This window comes from Falco biarmicus, chromosome 8, assembly GCF_023638135.1.
Source record: "Falco biarmicus isolate bFalBia1 chromosome 8, bFalBia1.pri, whole genome shotgun sequence".
Taxonomy (NCBI): domain Eukaryota; kingdom Metazoa; phylum Chordata; class Aves; order Falconiformes; family Falconidae; genus Falco; species Falco biarmicus.
Window position 1 is genome coordinate 64,961,164 of NC_079295.1, and position 14,459 is coordinate 64,975,622.

The window sequence follows — 14,459 nt, forward strand, 5'->3', positions numbered from 1 at the left end:
GTTTTCATGCAGAATTCTGTCCACATGAATCTGGCTTTGTAATAAGAATGATCATCCCTGGTTACTGGACTGGGCACAAGAGGAACTGTATGAATGCTTCTGGCTTGTGTTACACAGGAGGAGCTATCTGTTTTTCCAGACACTGCTGCTCTGTCCCCTGCAAAGTGGGCGGTTTTTATGTTTCACTGCTGAGATACAGTCCTACATTTCACCTTCAAAGACCAGTGTTTGCTACTTTGCAAGCTGTGACATTCCAGAGCAAAACAGCAGTCACAGCATGCTGATTAACGTGACAGTTGCACAATGAAACAAAACTTACTGAAATGTTTATGAGAGTAAGAGAAAACATACACCCAGTGGTTAGGGTTTCTGGTTCACAGGACTTCGTTTTCACAGTGCTGCCAGATCCTGAGTCAGAGTCTCAGGACTGGGTCCACCCTTACTTCTTACCAGGCCTTCGCAGAGTGAGGAGCTTCTTGATTTCAGCCATGACTGCTGCCCTGATTAATACTGCCACAGCAGTTCTGGCTTCTCTGAACAACTTAGCCAGCCTCAGTTGCAGATGGGTTGGGAAAGGCTGAAAGGCAAGGAAGGGAAGAGTTTCATCAGCTAGTCATCTCACTTCCGGACAATTAGAAAGCTGGTCACAGGAGTGCCATCTGCTCTCTGGGTGTCTCCAGGTTTGCCTCTTTGGATCTCTGCTCTTTGCTGTCCAGCTGTCTTAGGCCCTGACTGAATAGATACTGAGATTCAAGACATCATTTTCATACTTAGCAGATCTGTTACCTGTTCTGTTTTGGCCCAAGGGGCCAAAAGTTTAACTCATGTTACATGGTGGGTTTTTTTCTAGAAGTTCCTAGCTCTACTAAAAAAATACACCTTGTCTATAAGTTACATATATCCCACTTACCACAGAATGAATGTATAAATGTATACATTAATAATTTCAGATCTAATAACACTTTTATCCTCTTCCAACACATCAAACTGAGAAATTTTAACGAATCATGATATAATTCTAAAGAGTATAAACGTGACCTTATGCTTTCCATCTATTTAACACAGAATTAAGATAAAATAGGTAATATGAAGCAGTTCCACTATTGATATTGATTTCCAGCATTTGACACATATATATGCAGTAGCATATTTTGAACAGTTGTGCACACAGTAAAGTTGTGGTTAGGCAGGGTTAGTGGATGGAGTTGCAGTACTACACAAGATTATCCCTGCCAAAGAAACGGACTTGTTAATTTCTAGGCTTTTGGCACTTGGAACATTAACTAACTTGTTCAGCAGAGCAGATTTACTGAGAATTTAGTCTAGATGCTTTCTTTTCTGATTTTCAGAGGATTCGAGATTTAGAAGATAAAACTGACATCCAAAAGAGACAAATTAAGGATCTGGAGGAAAAGGTTGGTTCTGTTATGCTTCTGAAGCATGCTGATCAACTTTTTTGAAAGTAATGACCTAGTTCTCTTGAACTACAAAACCTTTTTGTTTAGCTGCATCAGTTGGACCTGTTGGTGGTGTCCTACTATGCTTTCCTTTCAGTTTGTGTTTCAGTATATAGAGACTTTAATCTTAGAGTCTCCTCCACAACCTTTCATTTTATAAAATACATGCCAAACACTTTTAATTATGGTGAATGATAACTGTACCAAATGATGAAGCCTTTATTTGGCTGTTAAATGTCATGTTGGTATACAGGCAAGGTGAGACTGGCAAGCAGGAAGGACTGAATGAAATTGATTGAAGATTTGAAGGTTGTCCTTATCTGGCAGGACTAGGGAGCTTAGGTTCTGACACTGTCCTCTTTATTGAAGCTTGTAATGGACTGCAACGTAAATATGGTACCAGAATCTTGCCCTTAAACTGAACTGTCAAAAGAACTATATGTGCACATTCTTATGTATACTATATATATATACATACACATACTTTCTCTCTCTCTCAAATAAGCACTGCATTTTTGTTGGTGAGTAAGGCCAACTCTGTCACACTGAGTTTTGCTACTTGCAGATAGGTTAGATTGTTGAAGAAAGATGATGGCATGGGTACAGCATGCTGCTACCCATGATGTCTTTTCTAGAAATGCCAGCCCGGTGTAAGGTGCATTTCCAGTGGTAGCCGTGCTGGTGTACTTACACCAGTGAATATTAACATCCATGTGTAAACTGTAATATGGAATGATGGCTATGTTAATATAATGACAGTAGTGCTAATGAGCCCTTTCAAGTTTATATGTATGTCCCTAAAGTGAAACAGGTGGGCGTAATGCAAAACTTGATACACATAATTCTTTCTGCTTTTCTGACAGTATTTTTATGATACAAGGACTCAGTGTCTTTCTTTGTAATATATATAACTTGGGAAAATAACAGACGATAATTTGTGATGAAAATAAAGAAAGCAAAACTTATGCTGTTGATCAACTGGAGACCTTGAACAGGAGACTTTTTTTAGTGTCAGTTTTCAGAAGAGCTTTAAACTCACAAAAATTTACATCTCAGAAAACAATATATTCATGATTAAAATGAGACCTCCAAGAACATATTATTAAACATTTAATGGTTAGGGTTTGATACTCTGCGTGTATGTATGTGTGTATATATATATTCCCAGACTATTTGCAGCATGGATTGCAGGCACTGTTTTTTAATGCACTTAAAAATATTACCTGTGCTGTTTTTGATGTCCAGCTTTGTGACTTCAGTCAGCCCATGGTGGTTCATAGTGACAGTTATACCTCAGGCTTTCAATATGGTGGCAATTGTAATTATCACCAAAATTAATGCTATCTATTTTCTAAGCCTGGGAGGTGGTATGGTACATAGAGAAATAGCTAGGGAAATACAGTGTTTTCTAAAGGCATAGTTATTCTAGTTGTCCTACAGAGAGCAAAAATAATTCTGATGCTTACATTGCTAAGACCTCTAGTTTTTACACAATCCTCTTTTTCTTCTGCAGTTTCTATTTCTCTTCTTGTTCTTCTCTCTTGCCTTTATTCTTTGGCCTTGATGTCAATGTGCCTCTTGGAAAGGTAAGACTATTTTATTTGTTTCCTCAAAGCTAACGCTTCTTGCACAGAGCTGAGGATCACATCACATCCTTGTATGTTCTTGTGTATGTCTGGAGTCAGAGAATTCAGCAGGTCGTTGTTAGTCTGTAATAGTTCATAAGGAGGGTAGTCACACAGCTGTTTCTACAGGGAGTTGAGGGAGTTGCAGTCACACCAACACCATCCAGTGTACTTGTAAGGAAATTGCCAAAGCTTGCTGGTGATACTGAGCTATCCAGAATTGTAAAAATGAAAGCTAACAAGGATTTCACAGTATCAAATAGCTAAGAGAATTGCAGGTGAAACTCAATGTTTGCAAAGTGATGCAGGTGGAAAACAGTTACAAATCTCAACCATATAGATACTGTGATGGGCTCTGAACTGACACTCAGGAAATAGTTTGGGAGGTTATAACATGTAGAGCTCACTGCCCAGAAGCAGGAGAGATACAAAGGACAAGAAAGAATGTTCGGCTGCTGAGAGACAGGAAGAGGGAGGCAGAGAGGTGGAAGGGGTTTTCTGGCTCAGAAAGTGAGACACTGTTAAAAGGAGGTACAGGTGAGGTCTAGAAAATTTGTTATAGAATGGGTGGACGGATAGTTTGCTATCGTTCACTGTCTCCTCCAGTACAAGCAATTATCACGTAATAAGTTTAAACAAAAAATGATAGTTAATGATGTAGGATGTAAAGAAGTCTTTGCCACAGCATGCTTAGCAGCTGAAAGTTCAGAGTTCAAAAAGTGATGTGAAGATGGGGAAATAAATCAGGGAACTGTAATGTACATGGCCTTCACATTTTTCTTTCTGTGACTAGCCACTTTCAGAACCATCAGGATGCTGGACTAGGAGGATCTTTCTTCTGATCCAGGATAACAGAAGTAGAATAATAGAATAAGAGATGTAATGACAGATAAAAATTTTCTGATTTGGGGACAGACCCATACCGTTAAATTTCTCATTGTATCTCTTGGCTCTGGCTTGAGCTTTGTTAGTGAATAAATTCTTCTGCCCTGCACTTGAGGCAAGCTGAGAATACAATTGCATGAGATGTTTTGCCATGCCCTCCCACCATTTGTACTAGCTCAGCCTTTGTTTCCAGGTGCAATTCAAGGTATTGATCATAACTAAGTGGCATGGGTCCAGTTTGGTGGGTTTTCCTTTCTCTCTAAGGGAGAGCCCCCAGTCTTGTGCTTCATTTCAGCTAGATCAATGATTTCTTGCAGTTTTGTGCTGATGCAGAAACAACTTTCGGAATTAGCCACATCAACTGCAATCCACTGCCTCCTTGGCTGGCCAGACCTCAAAATGAATGTTTTCATGGGCTGAGGCAGCAATATACACGGAGGTTGGACTGAATGGGGAATGAACCATGGGAAAGAATCAGAGGAATGTGGACAGATCAGTGATCAAGGCTCTTGTAAACAGTAGCCAATATCATTATAGAGTTGCTGCTATTTAAAACATACTGCCTTGATCCTGTAAGCATTAAACAGACTAAGTTATGACTGCATACTTACTAATGTTCCTGCTGCAGGATTTCTGGAAACCATGACATAGCACAGCAGCTGTGAGATGTTTTGAGTGGCCATGACTGGTGAAAATTTGATTTTACAGTTTCTTGCTTATTCCTAGTGGGGAAAAATATCAGAGTCTTCTGAAACAGCCAAATTATGTATAGGCTAATTTTAAGAAGCCAAAGTTTTCACAGTACACAGTAGTAGCAAATAATTTTTTATGACTGTGTCCCTTTGCTATACCACAGAATCATGAGTCCAGAACAAGTGCCAGCCTAGAAGGAAAGTGAAAAAAAACCTAAAAAAAATCTTGGATTTAAGGTGCACCCTGAAAACTCACAGGAACCAATAGTGATATTTGCAAGAAGCTGTTTGCATGAGTTTTTCCCATTTGCCTATACTGTTGTCCTTTTTTCAGTTTTTTCACAGCTATGATAAAGCCCTTGTAAAGCACATGAGAAAAACTGGGGCAGTAAGAGGTTCAGAATTTTCTGTATATACAGTTGGCGCCTATATTTTCCACCTGTATGGGTGTGGAATTGGTTTTCTATTGACTATTTGCTGCTTCTGGTACAGCTACAGAATTGGTAAGAAGCTGCTACATCCTAGTTTTTACCAATGCTGGTATCAGCTATGGTAGAAGAAAAATAAGAAGCCAAGGGGGTTCTTACTACTTTGAAAATATGCTTCAAAAGACATTCCTTGCTCAGTTTAGATCACCTTGATTAAAAATGCATTTATGACATTAAACTACTGAACAGTTTTTTTAATCCTGTCTCTTTTAAGGTGATGCACCCAGTGAAGTCTTTTCAGTAGAGCATACATCTGAGAAATACAAATTAAAATTTTCATTAATATTAGAACTCATGAGGAAATGGTGTCTTTCTGATTTTTTTTTAAACTTTTTAGTTTTGAAAATATTTTTTTTTCAGAAGTTTTTTAAAAAACCCTCAGTGGTAGATGGAAATGCCAAAAATATCCAAAAAGTGCATAACAATTTTTGTTCATAGATATGACGTTTTTCATTAGAAAGAAAAAGATCATTCACATGTCAAATTTAATCCACCTGTAATTGAACTTAGAATAGGAAATCCTGAGTGCCAGGGCAAAAATGTCAGCGGATGCTTCCTGAGGCTGTATGCGTGGTTTTGGTATGCCAGCACAGAAAAGAAAGGAGGGCGAGGAGAATTACAGACATAACATGAATGAGTCACTTGGCTTTTCAGGAATAGCCGGTATATACCAGTATCTTTTGAAATAAGCATTTCCCGAAATAGAAAAAAAAATACCCTATTATTCTGACACTGGAATTCCAGCAGTGCTGATTAACTCTCTGTGTTGGAGCCTGTGTCTGAGGTGCCTGTAACATTTCTGTGTCTGCATACTAAGAAAAAAATGTGTGTTTTAACAGCCTTACAATTAGCTCTGCAATGTATTTAAAGGCAGACAGAATTCTTTGTTGCAGAGGAGCCATTCCTTCCCTCTTCTCAAAGCAGGAAGGGGAGAACCACACATATAAAAGAAGAATCAGGACCATCAAAAAAAAATACAACAAAACCTCCACATTTGCTGATAACAATTACTTTTGGCCTATTTTAAGGGCAGATATTGGCTGCTACATTCCTTCCAAAATTCTAGCAGATTTATTATTACTTGTTTGCAGTCTCTTCTACCTGTATGTGGCTGCTGGGTCACATCTAGCACAAGCTCTGCACTAATTTGATGCACTCACACATTTATCGAGTAGGACTTCATGGAGCCCAGGAAGGCTGCTGTAACACAGTACCAACACAAGAAGAGTTGTTGAATCACTGCTGCATAGAGGCTGGCCTGGGGAGGGGGTGAGGGTCTAGTCCAAATGGCTTGTCTCTGCTCCTCATAGAGAGGACAAGGAGCATCAGAGAGTGCTGAAATGTGGTTTACAACCCCTGAGAGCCTGCTGGTGTGTGGTGCCACTCCTAGTACTGCGTAGGGTTAAATGAATAGACTTAGCAAAATACCCAGAATTTTCACAAATGTCTTTCATACAAATGAACAGTTTAATACTGATAACTGTAAGAACAGACCTGATCAACTTTCTGACTGATAAGACTGCATCTTGTCAGCTGGGATAGGTAGGCAGAGGAACTTACCATTTATCTGATACAGCTGTTTTTGGGGTTTTTTTTGTATTATTTTTAGAGTGCCCGACCACACAGATAAATCCTTATAAAGGCAAATGCTTCCACCCCCCTGATGAAGAGAACATTGTTTACACCTATCTTAAAAAGTATAAAAATGAGCAACCTATAGCCAAGACTGCAACCACCTTGTATTTTAAAGCCATCACTCAAGATTTGTTACTTAAAGCTATGGTATATGCTGCATCTAATGAAATTCTGTATGTTGAAATTACAAAAGGAGAAAAAAAATAAACTCTGAACCTACATCACTTAGGAAGAACTTGAAGGGAAGGAACCACTTTCAGCTGATCAAGTCAGTGTAACCAAAGTTACAACAGAAAAATCTATCCCTGCTGTGCAGGGCAGTCATTTAAACGTGACACTGTCATCCCACGAATGGATCTGAAGTTAACAGGACAGAGCAGGAGAAACACACGAGCTGTGGACAGATGCTGACAACAAAGCTTTCAGTTTGAACTGTCTGGCTTTCTCACTGCGGGGACTCCTCCTCTCCTTCCTTTGGTTTTAACCTCAGGAACAAATGACAGCTGCAACGTGGAGGGAAGAAAGGAAAAATGCGGTCTGTTTTATTGCAGGATGGGCAGGACAGGGCACCACCTTTTGCGCTTGAGGTCATAATGAAGCACCACCCTACTCTGCAAAGGAAGGGAAGAAGAGGGTGTCTGGTGTAAGGAGGATTTCTGATGGAGTTGTAGCCTTATCTCTCTTCACCCTCCCTCCATGAAGAACAGTCTGTCTATTGTCAGATACTTTTCATAATCTTTAAAGACGGCCACTGAGATAATAATGACTATACTTGGGTTTACTATTTGAATAATACACTGAGGAACACTGGATTTGACCTACAGAGTAGCTTCTGAGAAAGAGAAGTAGTATGTTGGAGGACAGAGGGCAAAAAAGCCAACCCCCTTGTCTATGGACTACGATCCAGAAAGTGTCAGCTTCCAACTGTTTTGTCCCAGCTTGGAATAAATGTTTTGGTTTGGCTTGTCAAACTGACTTTGTTAGCTGGCTTCCTGATCAATGATACATAAACCAAAAATGGGGGAAAAATCTGTGAACACATCGTTATTAGAAGTAAGAAATATCACTAGTCTGTTTAGATTTTTCCACACTTAAGAGTAACTAGAAGTAGTTTGCATTTCAAAGCATTACTGATCTCTAATCACAAAGTCTGGAACCCAGTCCTGGTGTCTTCCTGAGGCTCACGGGTCCGTGCCCCCCTGTAGTCAGCAAGAAACGAATGCTGGGGAGTGTCACACCTGCAGCAAGTGTTGTGACTCTCCTGTGCCTGCTGGGAGCAACACAACCAGCTGCACCCATCTTTTCCCTTTTCTCACTGATGTACTGTATGAACCAGGCTTGATAATGCACTTCGTGCCTCTGCTTTTATTTCCCTGGAAATGGAGTCCTGCCTGTTTAGACTTCAGGTTCCTGTGGCAAGGCTCCTTATTTGTGCTCTGTCTTTCACGATGGAGCCTTAACTGGGAGAAATGGATGTCTGTATTAAAAATAGAAAACCAAGGGCCAGAATACAGCCTGTGCATTACTTAAACCTTCAAAATGGGGCTCACACGTACCAAGATCTTACGCACACAGACTCTGCCCATCAGAAGCTTTAAAAGTGTCTCTCTTTTGTTTGCGTGCTTCTTTTTACAGATGAAGCAACTGAGGCACAAAGCAGTGAAGTAACTTACCACAGCAGCTCAGCAGGTCAAAAGCAGTTCCTCAGCCGTAGCAGGGATGAAGTTCCTCTAGCATCGACGATGCCTGCCCCTCATGGATTTTTTTTGGCCAGAATAGCTTTTAATAATTAGTGTCCATTCACCCAACTGGATTGCAGTGCTGGGCTCCATTTCTCCACAAAGACTCCTAATGTACTCATTTCTTGCATGCCCTGAGATTGTGTTAAGCCTTCCATCAAAGGTTAGAAGCTATTAGCAAGTATTTTTCCCCCTGCTCTTTAAAATTACTTTATATTACAGAATGACCACATCTTCTTGAAGCAGTCTGTTTTAGTCAAGGGGTTTACTGAATTCTGCACCAGCTGTATGTTTGTTGGTTCATTTTTAAAAAAACAGGCTTGTAGGCAGGTATGTTAAATGAATACAGGTACGTTGCATGCTGTTTGTTCAAATTCCTTTTCCCCTGCACAAGAATCTGCAGATAAGGTTGTCCCAAACGTACACGTGCTTTCCAAGAGTGCTGCTACCAGTTAAGTCCTGAAGTTCTGGAGTCAGGCCCTTTGAGACTCTCATCCCACACCTGTGACACCTTTAGATCACTAAGCAACTTTACCACATCTTGCTAGCTACAAAAAGGGGGCTTTCCTCTCTATTCCCTTTTCCTCCTCTCTTTTTCCCCCCCTGTTACAGCACCAGTTCATTTCACTTGGACACATTTCACAAGGACACTTGGCTGCAGTGTCCTGCAAGTAACTACAGGCTGGAAACTGTTCACCCTAGCATTAGGGCCGGCAACTGAAACTCAGCTCTTCTTGCAGAAGAATGAGCAGCACTCATTTTCTGTGATGGTACAATAACTCCCGCCTCCGCTTTGGTTAAAAGAAAAAGGAGGACTGTTGGTTAAAAAAATAAAGGAGGACTAGAAACATTTGTTTCAGGCAATCGTGGGGAAGGGTCATGGCACATGGAAGTCCCTAGCTTCAGAACATACGACTGATCTTGCGGCAGGCTTCATCATTTAGGCCCTCTGAGCCGTGTTGTACACATCTTCCTTCACTTCTCTTTTTTGCCTAGTTTCCCCTCCCTTGCTCTTATGTATACATATGCATGCAGGTGCTCCACTTCCAAGGGCTCAGGGGGGTGGTGGTGTGGGTGGTGGTGGTGGTGGTGGACAGTCCACAGCTTATCTTGGTCTGCAGTCTTTGAAAGATTGCTGGATTCCCTCCAGAGAGCTGAATGACAGCCGCTTTGCTCTCCTTGCAGCATAACATATGCCATGCCTAAAACACACTTGCTGAGTAATACACACTTTCTATCAGCCAGATCAAATTGAGTTTGATGTTTGTGTATATATATATACATGTATCTATATATAGCATATATGTATATGTACATATATATACATGTATATGCATATATCTATCTATTCCCTATTGTATATAGTAAATTGTTGCTATAGCTTATGAAAGTAAATTCCAATCTAGGAACGGGGAACTGAATCTAGACTTGTTTAGCTGCCGCAGCTGGTACACTCCTCATGGTTTTACATCTCATGGGCAACTGGATTTTGGATCTGTTTTTCTGGGGTCTCCTGCCTTCTCTGTCCTGAAGCTTAAGCTGTTTATCCAGGGCTTTTCTGCTGTTCCTGACACTCACTGAGGCAAAGTATTGAGAATCCTCCCTCAAATTAGTCACTGCAGCCAACCTCACCTCCCCAAAATGAACCAGCAAAAAATCTATTTATTACAGCCTTTGAGGACAGCCAGTGTAGCCCTGGATTCCTCCCCTCCGTCGGTCCCCGCTGTGGCAGGAGTGATGACGCTGCAGGCTACCCGTACTGTCAGAGCAGCAGGTGAGCCGTGTGACGCAGCGCAAGCCAGCTTGACCAAAACGTGACTTGCTGCTTTTTCTCCACTGGCCAGCTGGGAGATTTTGAAGACTATTCTGTCAATTTAAGCTCTTCAGTGGGGGGCCTAGTTGGGTGAGAAAGGTTTGGGTAGTTGGGGTTGCAGAAGGAAATAGGGCGTCTTGCAGTATTATCAGCCTGGCTCACAGCTCCATCCTCTCTTACTGATGTGCCTGGAGAACCGTGGAGACTTTTTTTTGTAGATGTTCTTCATTTTCCAGCTCCCTGCCCTCATCTCAGCAGGAAACACCCTCTGAACCCCAAGACTCTCCATTCCGTGGCAGCCCACGAGGACTGAACATGCCAGGCAATCCTTCTTACTAGGGTGAGGATCAGCGGGCAGCCACACGGTTGCTGGTGATTCAAAGGGTTTTTTGTTTTCCCCTGCCCCCCTCACATCAGCACCTGTGTGGTTTTATGTATATTTACACTTTTGTTCCCAATTTTTTTGGTGTCTGTTGCAGAACACCATTGTAAATGACTTGGCAGAATGACCCTTTGATAAACACTGGACATGTATCTGTACTATATGTATTAACGTGTAGAAGAGAATCCTTATTGTATGTAAAGTTTTATGAATGGTTATTTTTTAATTTATGTATTTAATATAGGATTCAATGACCTCTGGTGTTTTAGTTTGTATAAAAATAAAACAGCAGTGTTTTTTAAAAAATAATCTCGCATTCATGGAGCTATTCAAGATCTGTCTGGAATCTGTTCAAGGAATGGTGTTAAGGCTGAGCCAGGCACATGCCCGCCTTGCCCGCTCGCCCCTCCGGCAGCAGGGGGGACAGAGCAGGCAGCGGGGGGACAGAGTGGGCAGCCCAAGGCAAGGAGTGGGCAGCGGGGGCAGCCAGCTTGCCCAGCATGGCGCCACATTTGACCTTACAGGGGTTTTGCCCAGCAAACCCATCCTGGGCCATTTGCCGTTTGGGCCAGCGCAGCGAGGCCAAGGGTTCGGAGCCAGCCGCCGGCTCGGGCCTGCCCTGCCGCACCCGCGGCCTCCCCGGCTCTTCGGCGGGGCGTGCGGGGCAGCGCGGGTCTCGCCGGGCTGGGGCACCGGCACCGGCAGCGGCAGCGGCACCGGCACCGGGCCGGGGGCGGGCTCTGCCGGGGCGGGGCGGGTCCACAGAGCCGCCTCCCCGCGCCCCGGCCGGGCGGAGCCGCCAGGGGGCAGTGCTGCCCTCTGCCACGGCCGCCGCGCCGCTCCGCCCGCAGCTAACGCGCCGCACCAGGGGCCTCCGCCGGCCGGCCCGGGCCCGCCACCGGCCCTGCGGGCGCCCGGGCTGTTGTTCAGCCTGGCCCTTCCCGGCCCGGCCCTCCCCTGCCGCAGGGGCAGCCGCAGCGCGGAGCCCCGGCCGTTACCGACGCAGACCCGCCGCTGCGGCGGGTCCCGTGTCATTTCAAGCGAAGCGGAACCGCCGCAGGAACGGGCGTGGGGGCGAGCAGCAGCGAGTGCCAGTGCCGGTGCCGGTGCCGGTGCCGGGCGCGGCCGAGCTCCGCTCCGGGCCACGCTGTGCCAAAGCCTTCACTCGGGCCAGCCCTCACCCCGGGACGGACTTCAAACGGCCCCGTTGGCTGCAGCCCGGCCCGGCCCAGGCGGCCAGGTGCTTGGACCAGCTGCCGGGTGTGTCTGGATGGGGGGGTAACGACCCCGAAATTCAGGTTTGCGCCCTGCCTTGTGGGTTATCACTGCAAAGGCCTGGGCTGGCTGATAGAGTAAAACTGCTAAAATGTCTACACCGAGCTGTGCTGTGTTGTTAGCGGTCAGGCAAAGCGACCTTCTTTGGAAGACAGAAGAACCGCAGAGCTGAAAACGATTTATTTTTTTTCCCATTAAATTTTAACCCTTATAAGGGTTATGATTTTGGAAATGAGGTTTATGATTTCTCATGAGCACTTGACTTCCAGGGGAGACAAATGAGCTGCAGCTGCTGAACTCCTGGGAGCTCCCGAAACCTCGCCTGACCTGGCTGCACGTTCACACAACAGGAGCAGGGACAGCTTCGCTGCCATCTCTGAGCAGTGTGTTGTCCTCTTCAGGGCAAACATCTGCTGGTTTTAAAACCCAGTCTGCAAAATCAGACCAGGCAACTCAGCAAGCAAAAAAAAAAAAAATTAAAAAAAATTCCTAGACAGTTTCACTTCATCTTTGCCAGCAGGAACATCAAGGAAAAGAGGAGCGGTAAGAGCCCAGGCTACGGCAAGCACTGGGAACCCCAGGTTTACATGGCCACACTGGGGCCCCCTCTAGCACCCACCATTCCCAGCTCCTACCAGGTCCTTACTTTTACAGCAGCCCTGTTCTGAACGACTGTCTTGGTACCTTTTCAGCATGTGGGGACTTCACCTCAGTGCCTAAGCCTGTTGGCTTCACCAGAGATGGGCATTGTAAAGACTGCAGTGCCTTAGGGCAGGCGTGCCCCTGCCACACATCACTGCAGCCATTTAGCTGCTCTGGACACAGGCCACCCAAGGTGTCCAAGGCTAACTTCCCCTGAAGCATCCCTTCTTGCAAGTGCTGCTGGCCCACCAGCAGGTAAGGGGCTGAACCGCTGTGCTGGAGGTGTCCTGCAGCTGGGCACTGTGCTGCCATGCCAGCACACACCAGGAGCAGGGATAAGCAGGAGGATATTTAAGGGTAACTCCTGGGTGCAGCACGCTCGTGGGTTTTCACAGCCTTCTCTTGTTCAGGAGAACAGACTGGACTTTTCCCACTTCTGCTGGGGTTTTCATTTTGAAGAGTCTTCATGATCAGAATTGGGGCAGCAGTGAACAGCGGTGCTTTTATTGCATTTGTTGTCAGAGAGACAAAATATTATGCAGCGCTGCTTGGAGAGCCCATAATCCCAGAGGTGAAAGGCAGCACAGCTCCTGGAAGCTGTGTGCACTGCAAAAAAACCAACAACCCTTTTGGAAGGAAATTGCTGAGGAAAATGTTAGGGAGGAAATGGAAAGCACATTTTGGAAGTGCAAAGTTGTAGCCAGGTATTTACGCCTATCCCATTTTTTACACTCAAATCCCCGCTAATCTAAGCTAAAATCTAAGCTAAAGAGCATTATATTGCAGCAGAATAGCCCAGTATGTGAATGTATACTTTATTTAAAAAAACCCAAACCCATTATCTTTCCCAAGATCCACCGCACCTCATATCTTGAAAGTGTTCTTACGAGACTGAAACACATTAAATGCATCCAAGACACTGAAATTTGGGTCTAAATTTAAATCTGTACTATTACAGAGTTCAAAAATATTCATCTCCATCCCCCTTGCACAATGATCTTCAAATAACGAATGAAGCCAAGAACTTGAGCCAAGCAGTCTCATTTCCTTTGGCTAGAAAAAATGGAAGGGGCATTTAATATTAAAATGCACTAATTCAGAATTAAATCAAAGGGAATATATATGCATATAAAATTGATGTGCGCTACAGGACTTGTGGAATAGGCTTAGCTTGTTTTACCTAGTGAAACCAACACAGTGAGGGCATGGGTCTGCCCTGCAAATATATCAAGGTAGTTAAACACTGACAGCCAGAGGGACTTCTTAGCTAAAGGACAAAGCTGACAGAAGGAAGAATGCATCCCAGCTAGCTGTGGTTTGTTAGGAATTGGAGAAAATTTCCTGGCTGTACTGTTCTAATGCACTACTTTAGCTAGTGAAGTAAGATCCTGGGGAGTCTTCCAAGGGGTGCTGTGAGTCGTAGGACTGAAAATCAGGGAAATGCTCACTCTTTGTCTAAGGTGCAAGTGTTGCTCTAGCAGTCGCTTCTCTGGAGACTCTCCTGTGCCCAGAATGTCGTTACTGAAATGAACTGTGATGCATTTGGGAAAGAATGGGCCATATTCAATGTTCTGCTGCTCATGCACAAGAGGAACGCCATTTCATCCACTAGAACGCAGATGCTCCGATGTCAGTGAGAGCAGATGTGTCCCGACTAGTTGCCTGGGTATGGGCTACTCGGTCTGTGCTGTTCCTAATGCGTATACACGTACGACAAAGATCCTCATCACTACCACTGTCTTCACCTACAGTTCTGACAGCTGTGTATAAGTTAGTGATTGAACCTATGTAGAAAATGAATTCATTTGTAGCTTTTCAATTGGCCC

General features: G+C 44.0%; 1 protein-coding gene across 1 annotated transcript in view; it reads left to right on the forward strand.

Annotated features, from left to right (window-relative positions):
- Positions 1 to 10,997, forward strand: part of JAKMIP2 (janus kinase and microtubule interacting protein 2) — a 62,609-nt gene extending 51,612 nt beyond the window's left edge. Inside the window, exons 20-22 of the mRNA XM_056350281.1 lie at positions 1,350 to 1,415; positions 2,971 to 3,043; positions 6,757 to 10,997. Coding sequence (XP_056206256.1) covers positions 1,350 to 1,415; positions 2,971 to 3,021 — 117 coding nt within the window. The 3' untranslated portion in view covers positions 3,022 to 3,043; positions 6,757 to 10,997. The remainder of the gene's footprint in view (positions 1 to 1,349; positions 1,416 to 2,970; positions 3,044 to 6,756) is intronic.
- Positions 10,998 to 14,459: the final 3,462 nt, after the last annotated feature.